Source organism: Phyllostomus discolor, chromosome 3, assembly GCF_004126475.2.
Source record: "Phyllostomus discolor isolate MPI-MPIP mPhyDis1 chromosome 3, mPhyDis1.pri.v3, whole genome shotgun sequence".
Classification (NCBI taxonomy): Eukaryota; Metazoa; Chordata; class Mammalia; order Chiroptera; family Phyllostomidae; genus Phyllostomus; species Phyllostomus discolor.
This window is the reverse complement of record NC_040905.2, coordinates 191,704,444-191,722,809: the sequence shown is the minus strand read 5'-3', so window position 1 is coordinate 191,722,809 and position 18,366 is coordinate 191,704,444. Positions and strand designations below refer to the sequence as shown.

At 39.9% G+C, this 18,366-nt stretch overlaps 1 protein-coding gene across 5 annotated transcripts in view; it reads right to left on the bottom strand.

Annotated features, from left to right (window-relative positions):
- FKTN (fukutin) overlaps window positions 1-18,366 on the bottom strand; it is a 45,882-nt gene that overhangs the window by 7,020 nt on the left and 20,496 nt on the right. For all 5 annotated transcript variants that reach the window (XM_028525266.2, XM_036021996.1, XM_036021998.1 and 2 more), the window contains 2 exons: window positions 13,059-13,192; window positions 11,245-11,372 (listed from right to left, as the gene is read on the bottom strand). In XM_028525266.2, coding sequence (XP_028381067.1) covers window positions 11,245-11,372; window positions 13,059-13,192 — 262 coding nt within the window. The remainder of the gene's footprint in view (window positions 1-11,244; window positions 11,373-13,058; window positions 13,193-18,366) is intronic.

Below are 18,366 nucleotides of genomic sequence, written 5' to 3'. Positions count from 1 at the left end.
GCACTGTTTCGGTAACTCTTAAAGGACAGCTACAACCAACCTCCTTCCTGCTCTGCCTTTTAGTTTACCACCGGCCCTTTTCAAATCTCTTCTTAGCCCCAAGCTTTCTTTTTTCCCTCTTAATAGTTTTTATATCATTAAATCCCCATCATATTCAAGCTGCTACTAAACCCTAAAATAAACAACACATGTGTAAGGTGAATATTCTGTTCTTTCACAGCCTGGGCTTCCCGAGCCTACACAGCTAGCACGACTCCAGGAGGCTGGCTCAGGCACCTGTCCCTCACAGGGACCCACCTGTAGCCTCTGACTTTCCAACATCCTTCCATTTGAAATGCTAACGGACACCTCCAAGGCAGCCCAAGGAATATCAGTTACAATGAACTTCCTTCTATCTACAGCAGAACTATCTTAATTGGTAGTCTCAGAAACTAAACCAAAACATGTAACTTAAAGGTACTTTGGATAGAATTTTATATTTTACAAAGGGAAGTGAAAACTATCAGCTTTGTTGCATTTACATTTTTATTATAGCCTTATATTGTGTTGCTATTTTCTGAAAAAATGTTTCCCCTCTTCACAACATGGAAAGAACTTTCGGTCATGAGATTCGTAGTGGCAATAACAGATCACAGAAATTTGAAATATCAGAGATTAAAGAAAAAAAAAGGAACAGGGGAAAAAAAGTCAGATGTCCAAATGTAATCATCTCGTGGAAATGAGATCTAACTGGGGTGTTCTCCAAGGAAAGGTCAGTTTTCACATATTCTGCTTTTGAATATCATGTTTTATCGCTACATGAATATAAATGAAATATATACGAAAACAAATTCTAAAGAAAGCAACAAGTCCCTTCTACCCAAACCAATGGGTGCTGGTGGTTAACAGACAACCCCAGCTGGCTCCTTTGAAAAGACGGCCACAGCAAATCTCAGAGCCGAGGAGGAAATCAGATACAGCCCAGCTCTACCATCTGCAGGTCCTCCTTTTACTCCGCACACTCATACTCACAGAACTGCCTGCTTTGTCAGCAGACACAGCCATCCATACCAGCCTCCACCTGCCCCAATCACAGGTGGGTCGGCAGATGTCCACCCGCCCCAACCTATCAGGTTGACACACCGAGGTTGAAATGAGGCAAAAGTCATGGTTTACCTAGTAACACAGGTCTGGAAACTTCTCTCTTAAATATTAGCCTCCACAGTCTTAGCAAAAAGCTAAAAAGAAAATCATAGATCCAGAATAGACAGGGTGAATAAGAATACCACAGGTTTTACAAAAGCAATGTTTTGAACCATAAAAGGTTTTAGAACAAAAGCAAAGCATTTAAAATACATAAACAATGTTAAAATAAATCAAAGGCAGTTTAACTCAAAATAAATGTTAATTTTGTTCCTTGATAGAAACATCCCTAAACTTTTTCTTTTCACCAAGTAATTTTTAGTCCATTCAGCCAAAAGAAAATTCCAACTTCCTAGGAGAAGAGAAAAGATAAACAAACCATAAAATATAAAAACTGATGGTGAAATGGGATTGTGGAGGGGGCGGGATTAGTGACACGGAACAGCACATGCCATGTACTCTGTCCAGGTTACCAGTAAACAATGGCTAATAATACACCGTGGGTCTAAAATGTAACCTTGGCTTTCAAAGCTCTGACAGGATCCAAAATGTGAACAGACTTAAATTCAGACAAAGCAATCAACCCTAAATCAGAATAAAATTCAAGAGGTCTTACCACACGCACACACGTAAATATCCTTCCATTCATTTTCTATTTCATACCATTTTTACTTTGTTACTTTGAGTAGAACAGTAGTTAGAATTAAGAGTTAGTGGGAATAGATTGTTTTTCCCTCACAGACATCCCTCAAATCTGGGAAAACTACTTAGTGGTGATTGGATAGAGTAATTTCATCAGCTATATAAAACCTATAAACATAATTGCTAAATGAAAAACACTTCTTTACTATTATTAGTGAGCTAGGCTAAGTGAGTTAGACATCAATTACAACGGGATTTGACCTTTTAAACACGTTTGCAGAGCCATTTTATTAAATGAGAATGTAAAACACCACAAATAGTTTATCCGCCTTACCAATTTCGTCTCTTCTTTTAACTTCTAATTTCTTTTCCTTGTGTTATTACCAGTGCCTTAAACCCTCTGGCTTAATAGAAGTAAGAAGAGCATGCAGTCTTAAGTTCTTTCCTAACTTTCACAGAAAAGTGTCTAAAGTTTTATTATTAAATATGATTGCTCACTCTAAGCTTTTGGTACATTCTGCTTATCAGCTTAAAGGAATTCTAGATCCTTTTTATTGCAAGTCTACTAAAATAATCCTCTCTTTTGTTTCAATTAGGAAATTTATCAAAAGGTTTAAATGCCATCTACTATTGAACTCTGCTATGCAATCTCTATAGGACAGAGCAAGTGGTTATCTGTGCCACACGACAAAGAAGAAAAAGTTCTGCTATCGAGGAGTAGACGACACTTAAAGCTTGTATGGACAGTGACAACGTAACACTTGAACACACACTCAAAATGACTATATCAAAAACTACCTATTTAAGGCATGCACAACACTTTTAAGGCCAGAGGACAAAGCCTTAGGACATTTTTATTTCTACTGAATAGATTCCAAAAAACTAGATCTAGAGCTCATCCACACACAGCTCGATTCCAGCCAGCTGTGCTTGCTTTGTCTCACACAAATTTTATAGGATTTCTCTTTGGATATAATAATGACGAGAAAAAAAAAGGAGATTAAATCATGATTTAAGATTTCATACTAAATACACCAGTCTTCTCCCATTTTGATGTAAGACTGCCCCGTCTGTCCAATGAGATTATCAGTTTATCACAGCAGGTAGGTCTGGCTCGATCAGTTCACGGCTCTGGTCCCAGGTATGTCTGTTTCAGCGTGTGACACTGGGCCCTTTTCTCTCAGTGTTGGTTTTCTGAGTCATATTTTTGCCTTCTTTCACCCTTTAAGTCACCTTTTTGAGGTGTAATTCCCATGTAATGAAATGCGCCCATTTTGCATTCTGACGAATGCACACACCTACGCGACCGCTACAATAATCCAGCGACAGCACTTACTGATCATTGCCCCCTTGCCTGCGAAAGCTCCCCGCACTCCTTGGCATTCATGCAGCCAACCCACCCTGGCCCTGGCAGGCTGGTCTTTTCACATTCTTGGTTTGTTCTGCCTGTTTACAATTTCAAATAAATACAGTTACTAGTATGTACTCTTCTTACCCGACTTCTTCCCCATTAGCAAAATGTTTTGGAGATTCATCCCTGTTAGTGCACCTGTCAGTAGTTCATTCCTCTCTTGCTGGGCAGTATCCCATTGTCTGAACACACCATACTTTGTTTGCCTGGCCGCCAGAAGATGGACGTTCGGATTGTTTCCATTGTTTTGGCCACTATGAATTGGACTGCTATATTCATGTACGAGTCTTATCGTGAAAATGTTTTTATATCACAAAACACTACCTTATAGAATACCTTATAGAATTACACTAAAAGACAAAATATATGACAGTCTTAATATAATTTACTTCCCATAAATAAAAGATCTGTTTATTTGTTCTGAGGTGATTTCTTAAAAAAACAAAGCTCACTATGTAAATAACTGCCACTTCTATATACTGTGTAAGTACACAATTACCACATAACATTCAAAAGTTTCCCCCAAATGACTCAATTTTGCACCCTTTACTCACTAAAGGTTTGGAGGTATAATTAAGATATAATCTTTTTTTTTCTTCTTCAGAGACATAATCTTTATGTTGTAAAATATGAGGTGTAAACAGAGTAGAAAATGTGAGATCATTTTTAGAAAAGCTAATGTTTTAAATATACACATTTGCTCAAATTTGCCTTTTTAACTTCACAACTGTAAGTACTACAAAGACAAATGTGTTTTTTAAAAGCTAAAACTATGGGAGCACAGCGTCTATGAAACTGAGAGAACCTACGAGTGGGGGTTCCACAATTAACTCGTCTTTAGCCTCTTGTGAAGCAGAGTGCACGAAAACAACTGGGGTGACTTAGCTTTATGCCTTTGATTCCCCAGAAGTTATCAACCTGGTGTCGCCCCACCGCTGAACCAGTCTCCATAGCACAGAACCAAGGGCTGACCCAAGCAGGCAGACTGCACTCAGGAGGCCCGGCTTCAGTTCCAAGCCACCTCCGCCTGACAGATTGACCAGGCCTGATCTCACTGTAACTCTGACAGGACAGGCTAATCAGCAAAAGTACCCAAATAAAGCATGAGAGTGGTAAGGAGGAAAAACATATTTGGAAATTCGGAGGAAGGGGAGATTATTTCCAGCTATCAATACTGAGGAGCAGCTTTAAAACGGAGGCAACGCAGCACTCTTGAATGGAAAGAATTGGAACTTCTGATGATGCGTAATAATCTGGTGCTACTTACTGACATGCTTAAGCTCTTGGACTAAAACCAAGTTTCAAAAGGCCAGGTGTCTAAATGCAATGTGGTGTTTGGGACTAGACGTTGGAACAGACAAAGGACGTCAGTGGGAAAACTGGTGAAACACAGACCGAGTCTGGAGTCTGGTGGCCTGCGGCGCACCAGTGTCGGGAACTGGTTTGGACAAATGCGCTGTGGTTTGTCGTGCGTTAACTAGGGGGAGCGGGCAGCTGGTGCACAGACACCCTCTGCAGTGTCTTCGTAACTTTTCTGTAAATGTAAAATTATCACAGAATTAAAAGGGTATTGAAAATACAGGAGAAAAAAAGGTAGGCAGAATAAAGCATGCTGACAAGGAAGACTATGGAGGTCTGCTAAGAGTCTTAAGGAGTCAAAGAAAAACAAGGCACTGAGGAATACAATGCTACACTTTTATTGGTATTAGAATATTGCCTACACACTCCTCTATTTCTCAGATGACACAATCAAACAATAATTTCGCTTCTGGAAATCTATTCAAGGAAATAATCCCAAATAAAGCTTTTACTTATTGTACAAAGATGCATATAGAATTTTTAATAATAAAATATGGGAACAGTCTAAATAGAAAAATAGTTAAGTAAATGTATTATTAGGCCTTTATTAGGCCGTTCCCCCTGTCTACCTAATAAACTTCTCTATTTTTAAGCCACACTAGCTTGCCTTGCTTCTAGATGAAGCTGATTTGGTAGTTCAACCACACCTGGCACATACAGCCACGAGCTGCTTAAAGAAGGGGATGCACTCTGAGAAATGTGTCATTAGGTGATTTCGTCAGTGTGCGAACATCACAGACAAACCTAGACGGCCTAACCCACTCTCCACCGAGGCCACATGGCCTCATTGCTACAAGCCTATTGCTCACAGCCTATTGCTCACAGGCTACAAGCCCGTACAACATGTTACTGTGCACGACAACACGGCATGAAACCAAACACAAGAGAAAAGGATGCAACCAAAAGACGCAGTAAACACAAGACGAATGAGGCTGCTGCCAGCATCACACTGTTCTACAGCAAAATTACTTTTTATAAGCAGAAAGACTCTAAAGTAACAATAAAAGTACAGTACAGTAGCCCTGGCTGGTGTGGCTCAGTGGACTGAGTGTCAGCCTTTGAACCAAAGGGTCACTGGTTTGATTCCCAGTCATGGCACATGCCTGGGTTGTGGGCCAGGTCCCAAGCAGGGGACGTGCAAATGGCAATCACACGTGGATGTTTCTCTCCCTCTCTTTCTCTCTTCCTTCCCCTCTAAAAATAAATAAATATATATTTTAAAAAGTACAGTACAAGCCCTGGCTGGCGTAGCTCAGTGGATCGAGCGCGGGCTGAGAACCAAAGTGTTGCAGGTTTGATTCCCAGTCAGGGCACATGCCTGGGTTGCAGGCCATGACCCCCAGCAACCGCACATTTATGTTTCTCTCTCTCTCTCTCCCTCCCTCCTTTCCCTTTCTAAAAATAAATAAAATCTTAAAAAAAAAAAGTACAGTACAGTAAATAGACCAGTAACAGTCATTTATATTGTTACCTAATACTATGTGCCATATATGATTGTATGTGCTGTACTTTTATATGACTGGCAGCACAGCAGGCTCGTTCACACCAGCATTACCACAAGCACGTGGGCAATGGGTCGCACTACAATGCTAAGATGGCTATGAGTCACTACCCAATGGGAATTTTTCATGCCCATTATAGTCATGTGGGACCCCTGTCATGTAAGTGGTCTGTAGTTGACTGCAACATTGTTACATGACGTCTGACTGCACCTCGATTCCTGCACTGCTGATACCATACTTTACCATTTGTCTCATGTCTAGCCTTTGGTTCTAGAAGAAACTAAGTCATATTCACATCAGAATCTTTAGCACATAGCAATTAATAAATTTTACAGAAATTAAATATTAAATTATACTGGAGCCACACTTGGATGGGAGTTGAGTCGTCACAGAGAAGAAAAGGCCCAAATTTTCTTAAGGTATATATTATAAGCAAAAACTGCAAATATCAGAAGCTATAAGGAACCCACAACAAGTCGAGGGGGTGGTAGCTCTCCCACTAGAGGACACTGAGGTGGCTGTATTGCCCTGACAGTGCCAGCAAACAGACATGCCATTGTCAGGGAGGGAGCACGGTAAGTCCTCACTTAAAGTCACGGATAGGCTCTGCAACTCCAAGTGAAATGACATAAAATGTGAAAACAGTTTTACCATAGCCTAACTGACATAAACAAGAGTTCTGTTGCTACGGCATCTCACAGCATCACACTGACATGACATGGAATGAAATGAATGTCTTCGAGGACCCCCTCACCAACAGTGTGACGCAGATCACCGTGACACTACCATCACACACCGATAAGAACATGAACTCTGCAGTGACGGGTCCTCAGTCTGAGTCTTAGCTCTGCTGTACTCTCCTCGTCCACAGAATAGAGGTGACAGGGACAAAATCTCCCGTGTAAACTTGTGGCGAGGGTGAAGCGAGATGATGCACAAAAAGCTTGGCATAGTGCTTAGCATACAGCGAATACTCAGCAAGACTTCATTTTTATTATCACGGTGAGTATTGCTCCTCCAGCTTCTGGCCTCTGCTTATGTCAGTTGATTCAGATGGGAAGGAAAGAAATAACTCAAAGAAATGTGGGCAGTATTTGTAGGAACTGTGAAGTTGTGGAATAAAAACTTCGTATCTCAAGAGGCATAATTATTACTTCATTGCTTTTATTCCTGGTGATTGGGACTCTGGAGAGCAAAAATAAATATAAAAAAAATCTACACAATATTGAAGAGCAGAATTTAGATTTTAGGTAAAAGAATGAATTCAGGTAAAGGAGTGATGGACTAAAAGCTAAGGATGGAGTAAATATTAGATCTGGAAAGAAAATGCTTGCCCAGAGAATAACTAACCCAAATTATCACTGTGTTGGAGCAACACAGCAGTAGTAATAGTGGTTATAATAGTAATAATACACAGTAAGGATAGTAGTAGCAGCAGCTAACTCTGTGTAGTACTTATTAGCCATGTATTGCTCTAAATGCATGTCATGCATTTAGAGTTAATCTATTAACTCTTAGAGGAAAGTAGTTTTGCCTAAGAGTCTGACAGGTCTGGAGTTAAACCTTGGCCATGCCACTATGGCAAGATGACCCTGAGCGAGTTACTTAACTTCTCTGAGCTTCAGTTTCCTCATATTTAACTGGGAGTGAGAACACATAACCCATAGGGGTAATGCGGAGATGATTTGTGATTATGAAGTACCTATCACAGTACTTAATATCTAGCTGATACTGTGGTATCTATATCTTTACTGATGTTATTAATATTATAATTATTTTTACATCATAAGACCAAAAACATAGCCTGAGGACAAAGAGTAAAATTTCTTTCTTTCATCTTCACCTGGGGACACTCTTTCATTGCTCTTTAGAGAGAGAAGGGAGAGAGAAAGGGAGGGAAAGAATTATCAGTGCAAGAGAGAAGCATGGGTTGGTTGTCTCCTGTGTGTGCCCGGACCCGGATTGAGCCCACAACCCCTGAGTTACGGGACGATGCTCCGGCCAAACGAGCCACATGAACCAGGGCAACGGTAAAGGTTTGAAAGGAGGAACTTTTTTACTCCTCCCTGAGCTCCTCTCCAACTTTTTAAAAAATGGTAAGCATTCTATGATATTGTTAAGCTTTTCTCAGAATTTACCATGCAGGAATAAAAAGTAAAATATTATAAAGATGAAAAAGACCCTCAGACCAGCTCTAAAGGCTTTTGTCCCCCTCTAGAAAATACTACGGTTCTTTAAAGCAAATAGTGCCGAAAAGAATGAAAACGGCATATGGCTGGGGGAATCTTCCAGAGAAACTACTCTACGCAGCCATTCCGTTCTCTTCTCTGCCTTTTAAGGTCACGGTAACATGATAGAAAATCTGGGACTCACACCATCTGTCCAGACAGCTCTATCACTGCTCATTTCTCTCGTTAAATAATCAGAACACTTCCCACTTCCCAAACACTGCCACCATAAAGAGCAGTGAAAGCAGAATGAAAGAAGCTCTTTTTATTCAGAAATGTAGTGGTTAGAAACGAACAGTTCTTTTGAGGTTTGTGGGTTTCAGATGTCAGTGGGAAGAAATCCAAGCCTTCAAAGAAAATTTAAGAATAACAGGATTAGGATGCTGGCTCTAAGAATCAGCTTTCTTAGAAAAAGGTGGCATTCTCATGAGTTCTCTAAGAATAGATTTGACAGTTTAATATTGAGATACTTATATAGGTTCCTAATCTCCAAATTTCTCATAAAACTAAGAAGAGGAATAGTTTTCTTTACCACTACCTTTACTAGTATTAATAAAAGCAGTTAATAATTACTTAGAACTCAGTACATGCTTAATTCTATTCAAAACCCTTTTTTTTATATTAATCTTTAAATCTGCTCAATGGCAATTTCTATCATTATTCCCATTTCATACTTGAGGAACCTTAATGCAGAGAAGTTAAATAACTTAACCTAAGGTAAATACAGCTCGTAAAACATGGAGCTGGGACTCAAAAACAAGCAGACTGGCCCCATGTCTTTAATTTCTACTCTGTACTTTCTTACAGCTTTTTTTTTTAAATAAGAGGCTGAAATTTTTTTTTAAATGTTTATTAATTTTAGAGAGAGAGAGAAACCCTGACTGGCTGCCTCCCATACGGCCTTAAGCAGAGATCAAACCCGCAACCTAGGTATGTGCCCTGACTGGGAATCAAACCCGCAACCTTTTGGCATACAGGATGATGCTCCAACCAATCGGGCCACTAGGCCAGGGCTGATTTATTGATTTTTAGACAGAGAGTGAGGGAGGGAGAGAGACAGAGAGAAAGAAAGAGAGAGAAACATCAATGCGAGAGACAAACTGATCGTTTGCTTCCTGTACAGGCCCCAACTGGGGATTGAACCTGCAACCTTTGGTTTATGGGACTATATGCTCCAACCAACTGAGCCACACTGGCCAGGGGTCTTACAGCTTTTTAAAAATGACTCTAAATTACACATGAAATTTGGCATCTTTACCATATTTGAATAAACAAACCATGGGACTTACCGCCCCCCATGTACCTAGTCACAATGAGAGTGTCACTTACATATTCATTAACTTATAGTCAGAACTTACCCAGCATGGAAGTGTGTTGTCAAACAGCAAAATACTTTTTTATATTAAAGAAAACGTTTCAGGAATAAGCTCCGGGGTCAATGTCAACTTGGGGATACTTTATAATTTGGGGGAAAAGGTTCGGATTCCTCTCAAACCTCCAGAACAAGTTTAACTTGACATGAAGACTCCTTGCCTTCAAACAAAGATTCAGCGGTTCCAGTAGGGTATGTCAATGGACACAGGAGAAACCAGGCTCAGTGTGGATTTCCTCGTCTGTGTTACAGAACATTCCCTGCTGCATCCAATGGCTCAATGTACTCAATGATCAAAGCCTGAATCTCAGGTAGTTGATGAGGTACATTTATGTCCCTGGTCACCTATCTACCCTGATAATGACAGCAATGATATTAACCACATTAGTAATCATAATAATAATATAAAATAACAACAACAATGATAACCACCATCTACTTAATAAGTACTAAGCACTATGCTAAGTGCCTCAAATTGTCTAGTAGAGAGGTGGCGGGAAGCAGAGGTTAAAATGATGAATTCTAGAGACAGGCTGCTATGTGACTCCTTCACTAATCTGCTATGTGATCTTGAACAAACTACATACATTCTCAGTGCCTAACAGAATGTCTACCTCTTAAGGTTGTCATGAGAATTAGATGTGTTAGTACATGTGAAACATTCATAAGGTGCCTGACACAGAGTAGTACCACCCAAGTTTAACAGCTGAGGAGATTAACGTCTAGCAAAGCTTAAGGTCACACCTGAGTTAGGTGCAGCTGCGGTTTCCAAGGTCAGCCCGACTCCAAAGCCCTTGCTCTTCGGGTTCTCATTCCCATTCACTCTCTCTCAGAACTAAGAACGGGCTAACTGCATCATAAAGGACAGCACAGTTACGCTACCGCTGCTACTTTTTGTCTTTTCTCATCCAGGAGATTTACTATGGCAGCATTAAAAAAAAATGCCAATCTAACATACTCCATTCCTTCAGTTCTGAGACACCACCACCAATTTTTCCATCTGTGAATCATGTGTCTTACGATTATAATCGGCAGTTTTTCCTTCCTTAGTAGCACATAAAATAATGGTGCATCTTACAGTGGATATCATCTTACATTTGACTAAATATGGTAGCTGTTAAACCCAATGGTGTCCTTTAAGGATTAGCCCTCAGTCTATGTTAAAGGCACAGATCAGAGACTGCCCAGCAATCCTGGCCTCAGCCCCCTTCAATCCCAATTTCATCACTTAAACTTCACTTCACTCTGACTGTCTTACTGACTTTTAGCCAACCTGTACCCAATTATCAAGCTCCTACAGCTCTAACAGCCAATCAGTGTTTTGACTCAGGCTCTGGGTGTGGCCTCCTGTTCCCTGTTTTGGTTTTATCTTTCTGATGACTCAAGGGCTTCTAATCTTAATGACCCTTTGGATTGACAAACCAGGGACACTTCCTCCTGGCAGGCTCTGCTGATGGGTAGTTCTCACCTAGCAAACATACCTGGGCTCTAAGGGTAAGCTGAGAAAGTATTGGCTGATAATAGAGCCTTGCCAGAGTCTTTTTCTTTTTCTCTAACCTCCAAAGTTATTTCTATTGCCCCTTTTATAAGTACTTATCTGATTCATACTTAAATTTTTTTCCTGTCTTGGCCTGAGTGCCTCCATTCCACATATGGTCAGTCTCTTCATAGAAGAAAAAAATGTCAAGTTTCACATCATCTTTTCCCTGGAAAGATAGTTCCAAGCTGTCTTCTACCTAGAGGGAAGAAGAACACCTTCATAGACTGAAACAAAGGAAATATACATTTTTAATTAAAAAAAATTTTTTAACAAGATCTTATTTACTTGTTTATTTTTAGAGAGTGGGGAAGGAAAGGAGAAAGAGAGGGAGAGAGACATCATTGTATGGTTGCCTCTCATGCACCCCCTACTGGGGACCTGGCCTGCAACCCAGGCACATGCCCTGACTGGGAATCAAACTGGTGACCCTTTGGTTTGCAGGCCAGCTCTCAATACACTGAGCAACACCAGCCAGGATGGAAATATACATTTTTTAAGGAAAGGTAATGTTTTATACAGAGTATTGATTTTAAGATACATGTTTTCAAATAGGAGCACCTCTGAAATTGGATGCATCAGTAGCATGCCATCATTTGATTTCTTTCTTAAATGCATATAAAATAATGCTGCTCCTTAGAATTGATGACAGCTCAGGATAATGACTTAACAGTGGTTAGATTATCACTCTGCAGAACATCCTGTTCCTGAGCCCCATTCTGATGAAAGAAAGAAAAGAACCAAAGACAAATTACTCCCTTTAATATTCAAGTACAATGTCAGGAAAGAAGTTTCTCATTATAATCAATATATAAGTACTTAGGTACATGTTGTATTACAGAAACCCATATACAGACCATAGATCAGTACAATACGTACATGAAAAAGTAAAGTTAAAGGAACAGGGAATTCTGAGAACATCTTCCTAAAGAAACTTATCCTGCCAATACTTACACTCCCATTGGACATGGTGCGCCTGTCTGTTACAGAATCAATCACATACTTATCCATGCAGCTTTTTCCTTCCAATTAGATACAGAACTCCTCAAAGGTAAGGACTACAACTTATTTACCTTTATATCCCGGATGCAAAGCACAGTGCTGGTGATGTTTGCTGAATGACTAGAGTTCTAGTGCTTTGACTCTGACCTCAGGAAAGTATTTCATTAATTTTTAAAAAATGAACTGGAACATTTATAATGAGGAACATAATTTTCCAGTGACTAACCATACTTCTACTTGATTTCCAGGACAAAACCACTCTGAGAACAAGAAAATGAATAGTAAGGTGATTGCCAAGGGATCAGAGGCTTAGGGCATCAGAATCAAATTGAGTAAAAGGAGATTTCATCTAAGCCACGATGACTTATTCCTAGCTGACCTCAGAAAAAACTACTATGACCTAGGACAGATGAAATAAACAAGAAATTCAAGTACTCTTTGAAATAAGCCTGTATTTCTAACCCTTAGCAATCGATGAAATGTTTTGTGTTGATAATGCTACGTTGCCCAAGTGAACATAAAACTAAATGAATCATGAGAAACAATGTAACTTCAGGTAGGGTAGGTGGGATTCTTACCTATTATATTAATGTACATTATTATATTAATTTTACATTATGTTGTTGCCTAATGTAATGGGAATAGATTCATCTGCAAGAGCCCAAGGTCTTTCTATTATTGTTAATAGACAGCCAGATTTTGTAGATTTTTAAAAATAGTTCAGAGGTCACATGTGCTAGCAAGCTTCTGCCTAATTCATCCAGGTGGATACCAAGTGATACAATGATGCATGCAACGTTCTTAATAATTTCTGGGTTGTTTAATACAAACTTTAATTTTGAGACATGTTACTTATGAAGTAAAATAGATTATTATTACTAACCTTCCCAAATTTGTGTTTGAGTGGAAGTCCTGCATCCTGAAATGCTGAAATAATATTAGATTTGTAATCTTGTATAAAAATTCCTATGTCAACATCTTTACTATAAGAAATGATACTGCACTGTCGATACCATCCTAAAAAAAAAAAAAGAAAAGAAAACTTCTTAAAAAACTTAAGTTTGGAAAAAAATTAGTCATTGTTATAATAAATGATCTTTGTAACAGTGGATTTTATTTCATAAGATTAGAGTTAGAGTGCTTTACTAAAACTGTATTTTAAAAATTAAATCCCAAACTAAGTCTGTAGTTATAGGATCCATCTGTTAAAAAGCCAATCCTCCCTCCCTCCCTCCCTTCCTTCCTTCTACTGGGCTGAGCACTAAGCAACCTCAAAAATTTTCATAATGTGTTTTAATTTCTGAATAAAGTATTAGCTTTAATAATGTTAGGTGGGCCATCCATTTAAGAAAATCAGACTTTTGGTTAAGATGGAGGCATAGGTAAATAGGTGAACATGGCTCACTTCCTTGCACAACCACAGCAAAATTACAGCTACGCTACAGAACAAATATCACTCAGAACGGTCAAAAAATTGAGCTGTATGGAAGTCCAACAACTAAGGAATTAAAGAAACCACACTCATCCAAGCGGATAGGAGGGATGAAGGGGAAGAGATGTGGATACATGGATGCATGGAATGGGCTGGTCCCAACCCCACTTGTGGTGGATATAAAACAAAGGGATATCTCAGGAGCGAGGGGTCCCAGCTCCACACCAGACCACGGAGCCCTGGGTTCCAGGACCTGGAAGATAATCCCCGTAACTTCTGGCTGTCAAAACCAGCGGGAGTTGGGGTGGCTAAAGAAACTGTGGGATTCTCAGGTGTCTCTTCTGGGAGGGCCCGGCACAGGGACGTACTCAGACTCACTCCCTCTGGCCTCCAGCACCAGGGCAGCACCTTTAGGGGCACCAGTGGCATATAGGGAAGAACTGAAGCATCTGGTATCAGGGCGAGAGCTGGGGGACAGCACCCAGACAGAACTGCAGACAGTGGCCCTTGTACCTTTTCTGAGCCCTCCCCCACATAGAGCCACAATTCATGGCACCATACCTGAGTCTCCATCAACCTGGCTCTCATGCTAAGCCCTGCCATGATGATTACCTAAGGCCCGCCCCATCCAACTTACGGGCCCAGCCAAACTGGTAACTTTTCCACATGAAGAGCTGGGCCAGGCGCAGGCTTCAGACCTTCCTAAATCTGCTCTAACAAGGAACAGCTGAGCCCAGCCCCTGTTGCCTCTTACCCACTGGACCCAGACCTGGCACTAGCAGCAGCCATCTGCAGATTGCTTTATAGCTTATGCCAAGGGGCCCCTGAAAGAACACAGGTGGAGGCTGACCTTGGCCTGCACCACCTGGGAAACCCTAATGCCTGCACATCCAGCAGACTGTTACAGACCACATCAGATACCACCACCCAACCATCTCCACAAGCCAGGTAGGGTGGTGGTTGTGGGCCAGGGGTCATAGCCAGTCCTTCCAGCGGTCTTAGCTGGGTAAATCCCTCCCATCAACCTGCTGACAGCAATCAAGACTCATCTGCAAGAGGAGGGTATCCTCAGCCCACAAGGAGGGCACCTCAAGTACCCAGCTTGGGGGATAGGGGTGGCTGTACCACCGGACCCTACACACACCTATTATATTAGGCCATGCTACTAAGACATGGAGCCAAAACAGCTCTACTTAACACATGGAAACAAACACAGGGAGGCTGCCAGAATGAAGAGAGAAAGAAATATGGCCCAAATAAAAAAACAGAACAAAACTCCAGAAAAAGACCTGAAGTTTTAAACAAAATGGAGATAAGCAATCTATTGGATGCAGAGTTCAAAACACTGGTTATAAGGATGCCCAAGGAACTCAGTGAATACTTCAAAAGCATAAAAATGATTCAATGAGGAATGAAGGAGACACTAATTGAAATAAAGAACAATTTACAGGGAATCAACAGTGGGGCAGATGAAGATGAGAATCAAATCAATGACTTGAAACATAAAGGGGAAAAAGATACCCAATCAGTACAGCAAGAAGAAAAAAGAATCCCCCAAATGGAGCATAGTGTAAGGAGCCTCTGGACAACATCAAGTGTTGCAACTATTGCATCAGATGGGTGCCAGAAGGAGAAGAGAGAAAGAGCAAGAAATTGAAAACCTATTTGAAAAAATAATAGAAGAAAGCTTTTCTAATTTGATGGAGATACACATACAAGTCCAGGAAGCACAGAGAGTCAGTCCCAAATGAGATGGATGCAGAGAGGACCACACCAAGACACATCATAATTCAAATGCCAAAGGTTAAAGATTAAAGGTTAAAGAGAGAATCTTAAAACCAGCAAGAGAAAAGCAGAGCCACCTACAAAGCAGTCCCCATAAGACTGTGAGCTGACTTCTCAAATGAAACTTTGCAGGCTAGAAGGGATTGGCAAGAAGTATTCAAAATGATGAAAAGCAGGGACCTACAACATTAAATTACTCTTTCCAGCAAAGCTATCATGTAGAATCAAAGGGCAGATAAAATGCTTCCAAGATAATGTAAAGCTAAAGGAGTTCATCATCACCAAATCATTATTATATGAAATGTTAAAGGGACTTATTTAAGAAAAAGAAGAAGATCAAAGCTATGAACGTTAATATGGCAGTAAATACATAACTATCAACAAATGATTCTAAAAAACAAAGTAAGAAAACAAGCAGAAGAATCATAGATATGGAGACCATTGGGACGGTGGGCAGTGGGGAGGAGAGGCGGGTATGGGGGAATGGGGAAAAGGTGAAGGGATTGAGATGTACAAATTGGTAGTTACAGAATTGGCAGGGGGATGTTAAGACCAACCATAGGAAACGAAGTAGTCAAAGAACTTATATGCATGACCTGTGGACATGAACAAAGGAGGGGGATTGCCTAGGGGAGTGGGCGGTGCTGGGTGGAGGGGGGCAGAGGGGGAAAAATTGGGACAACTGAAATAACCTAGTCAAAAATAAAATGAAACTGAAAAAATTAAATTACTTTTGAGACTGTTTAATCAGAAACCTTTAAGGATGAAGCCAGCTTTTAAGATGTGCTAAAAATATATAATTTAGTTATTTTGCTTAAACAATATCCCTTTCTTGAGTAATAATTTGTAGAACTTAACTGCTCTGAATAGCTTATGTCTGATAGATCACACAAAAAAGGAGAGCGGTATCACCCTCAATTTTCAGCACACTGTCAAAACGTATTTCTAGTTATTTACTATGCATCTACTTCTCAATCAGGTGCTATATAGTACTAATCTAAAAACAAAATTTATACCGTTATATTACTAAGGGCTCCTTGGTCTCCCCTCTTATCCTTTGAAGACTTCCACCCAAATTATTTAAAAACTAAATAAATGTCTACAATTATCTTTATAGGTATTGCTATTGAGCAATACTGTCTGGAAGTCTAAACTTTCAATTTATTTTAACATGAATCTTTAGAAGCCTAGGATGCGGGTGTCTCACCTAGTTTGATAAAAATCTACAACCCACACCTGTAAAAGAATCATAAACTATTAAAACTGGAAGGCTGTTGCCCTGGCCAGTGCGGCTCAGTTGGATGGAGCATCATACCCTAGACCAAAAGGTCTCAGGTTCAATTCCCAGTCAGGGTACACACCCATGTCGTGGGTTCGATCCCCAGTCAGGGAGTGTATGAGAAGCAACCAATCAATGTTTCTCTCTTTCTCATCATCTCTATCTAAAAACGATAAAAAAAAAATATCCCTGGGTGAGGATAAAAAACAAAATGGAAAGCTCTTAAATGTCATCTAACCCAACACCCTCATTTTATTTTATTTTTATTTTTTTTAAGATTTTATTTATTCATTTTTAGAGAGAGGGGAAGAGAAGGAGAGAAACATCAATGTGTGGTTGCCTCTCACATATCCCCTACTGGGGACCTGGCCCACAACCCAGGCATGTGCCCTGACTGGGAAATGAACTGGCGACTCTTTGGTTCGCAGCCCACACTCAATCCACTGAGCTACACCAGCTAGGACTTCAACCCCCTCATTTTATAAATGCCCTTAAATGAAAAAAAACCATGGGGCTAAAAATTCAAAACAAACCATGACAAATATTTCTGATGACATAGTCATAAGACAAGTGAAACATTTTGCTTCAAAAAGTTAAGCCTTAAAGTATATATCACAAGTGTATGTGAGAGGCACCATATTTTGCCATGTATGATGTGCTTCTGTGAATAATGTGCACTCACGTGTTTGGCCCAAACTTTCAGAAAAAAAAAAAAAACCTTTAATTTCAATTCAATTATTTATTTATTTATGCTTAGATACTTGTTTCTTGTATTATAAAGGAGCTTTAGCATTTATCTTTGAACATATTATGGTATAAGAAATTTTATGTAATGAATAATTACAAAACATAAGAACAGATACAAAGTATTTCAGGTGCTACATACAAATGCCCATCCTTGTTTTTCCCTCAAAAATTTGGGCAAAAATGTATGCACTATACACAGCAAAATACGGTATTCTCTCGCTCTCTGGCTTATGCTAGCTGTATGCTCCTCGTCAAGAAGAACCATGTCAATTTTCCACAGAGTCTAACAGGACACCCAAATATCCCATTTTATAACTATTGTTCAACATAATTATTAATGGGTCTATTTTTCACTCTCAAAAGTCTCTTGAATTAGAAATAAATTACATGGTAATCCTATAAAAGCAGGATAATTTTTATATAAATACAGTAATAATCAAGAAAGAACCCAACTATAACCAATTGCAGTTATAAACAAGAGGGAATGAAAATAACATTTAAGATTCTAAAATACTTGAAATTCCAAAGAACTGTGATCCAACGCACAGTGGAAGGAGATCCAGAGATCTCTCTCAGACTCTAACAGCAACTTGCCTACAGACTCCAGAAACTGCACGTCCCCATCGCTGAAGGGAGAGAACAGGGGAAGGCAGTCATGCCCAGCCAGCGGCACTATCGAGGACCTGGAGCAGGGCTGCGAAGACCTCGCGGCCCTCCCTTCAATCTTCCTCTCAGTACGAACTTTTGGTGCAAGCAAGTTGTTTGTATCATGTGTAAGTAAAGAAGCTGAATAGTCTGTTAAAAAAGCAACACTAATTTGGGACAGAAATAATAAAATGCTAATCAGAATCCAATGTGGTCCACATGTTCTGGTGTACATTTTATACACGTGAATTATAATTGTTGGTAAACACAAGTATGGCCTTCCTAACTCACTTTTATGTTTTG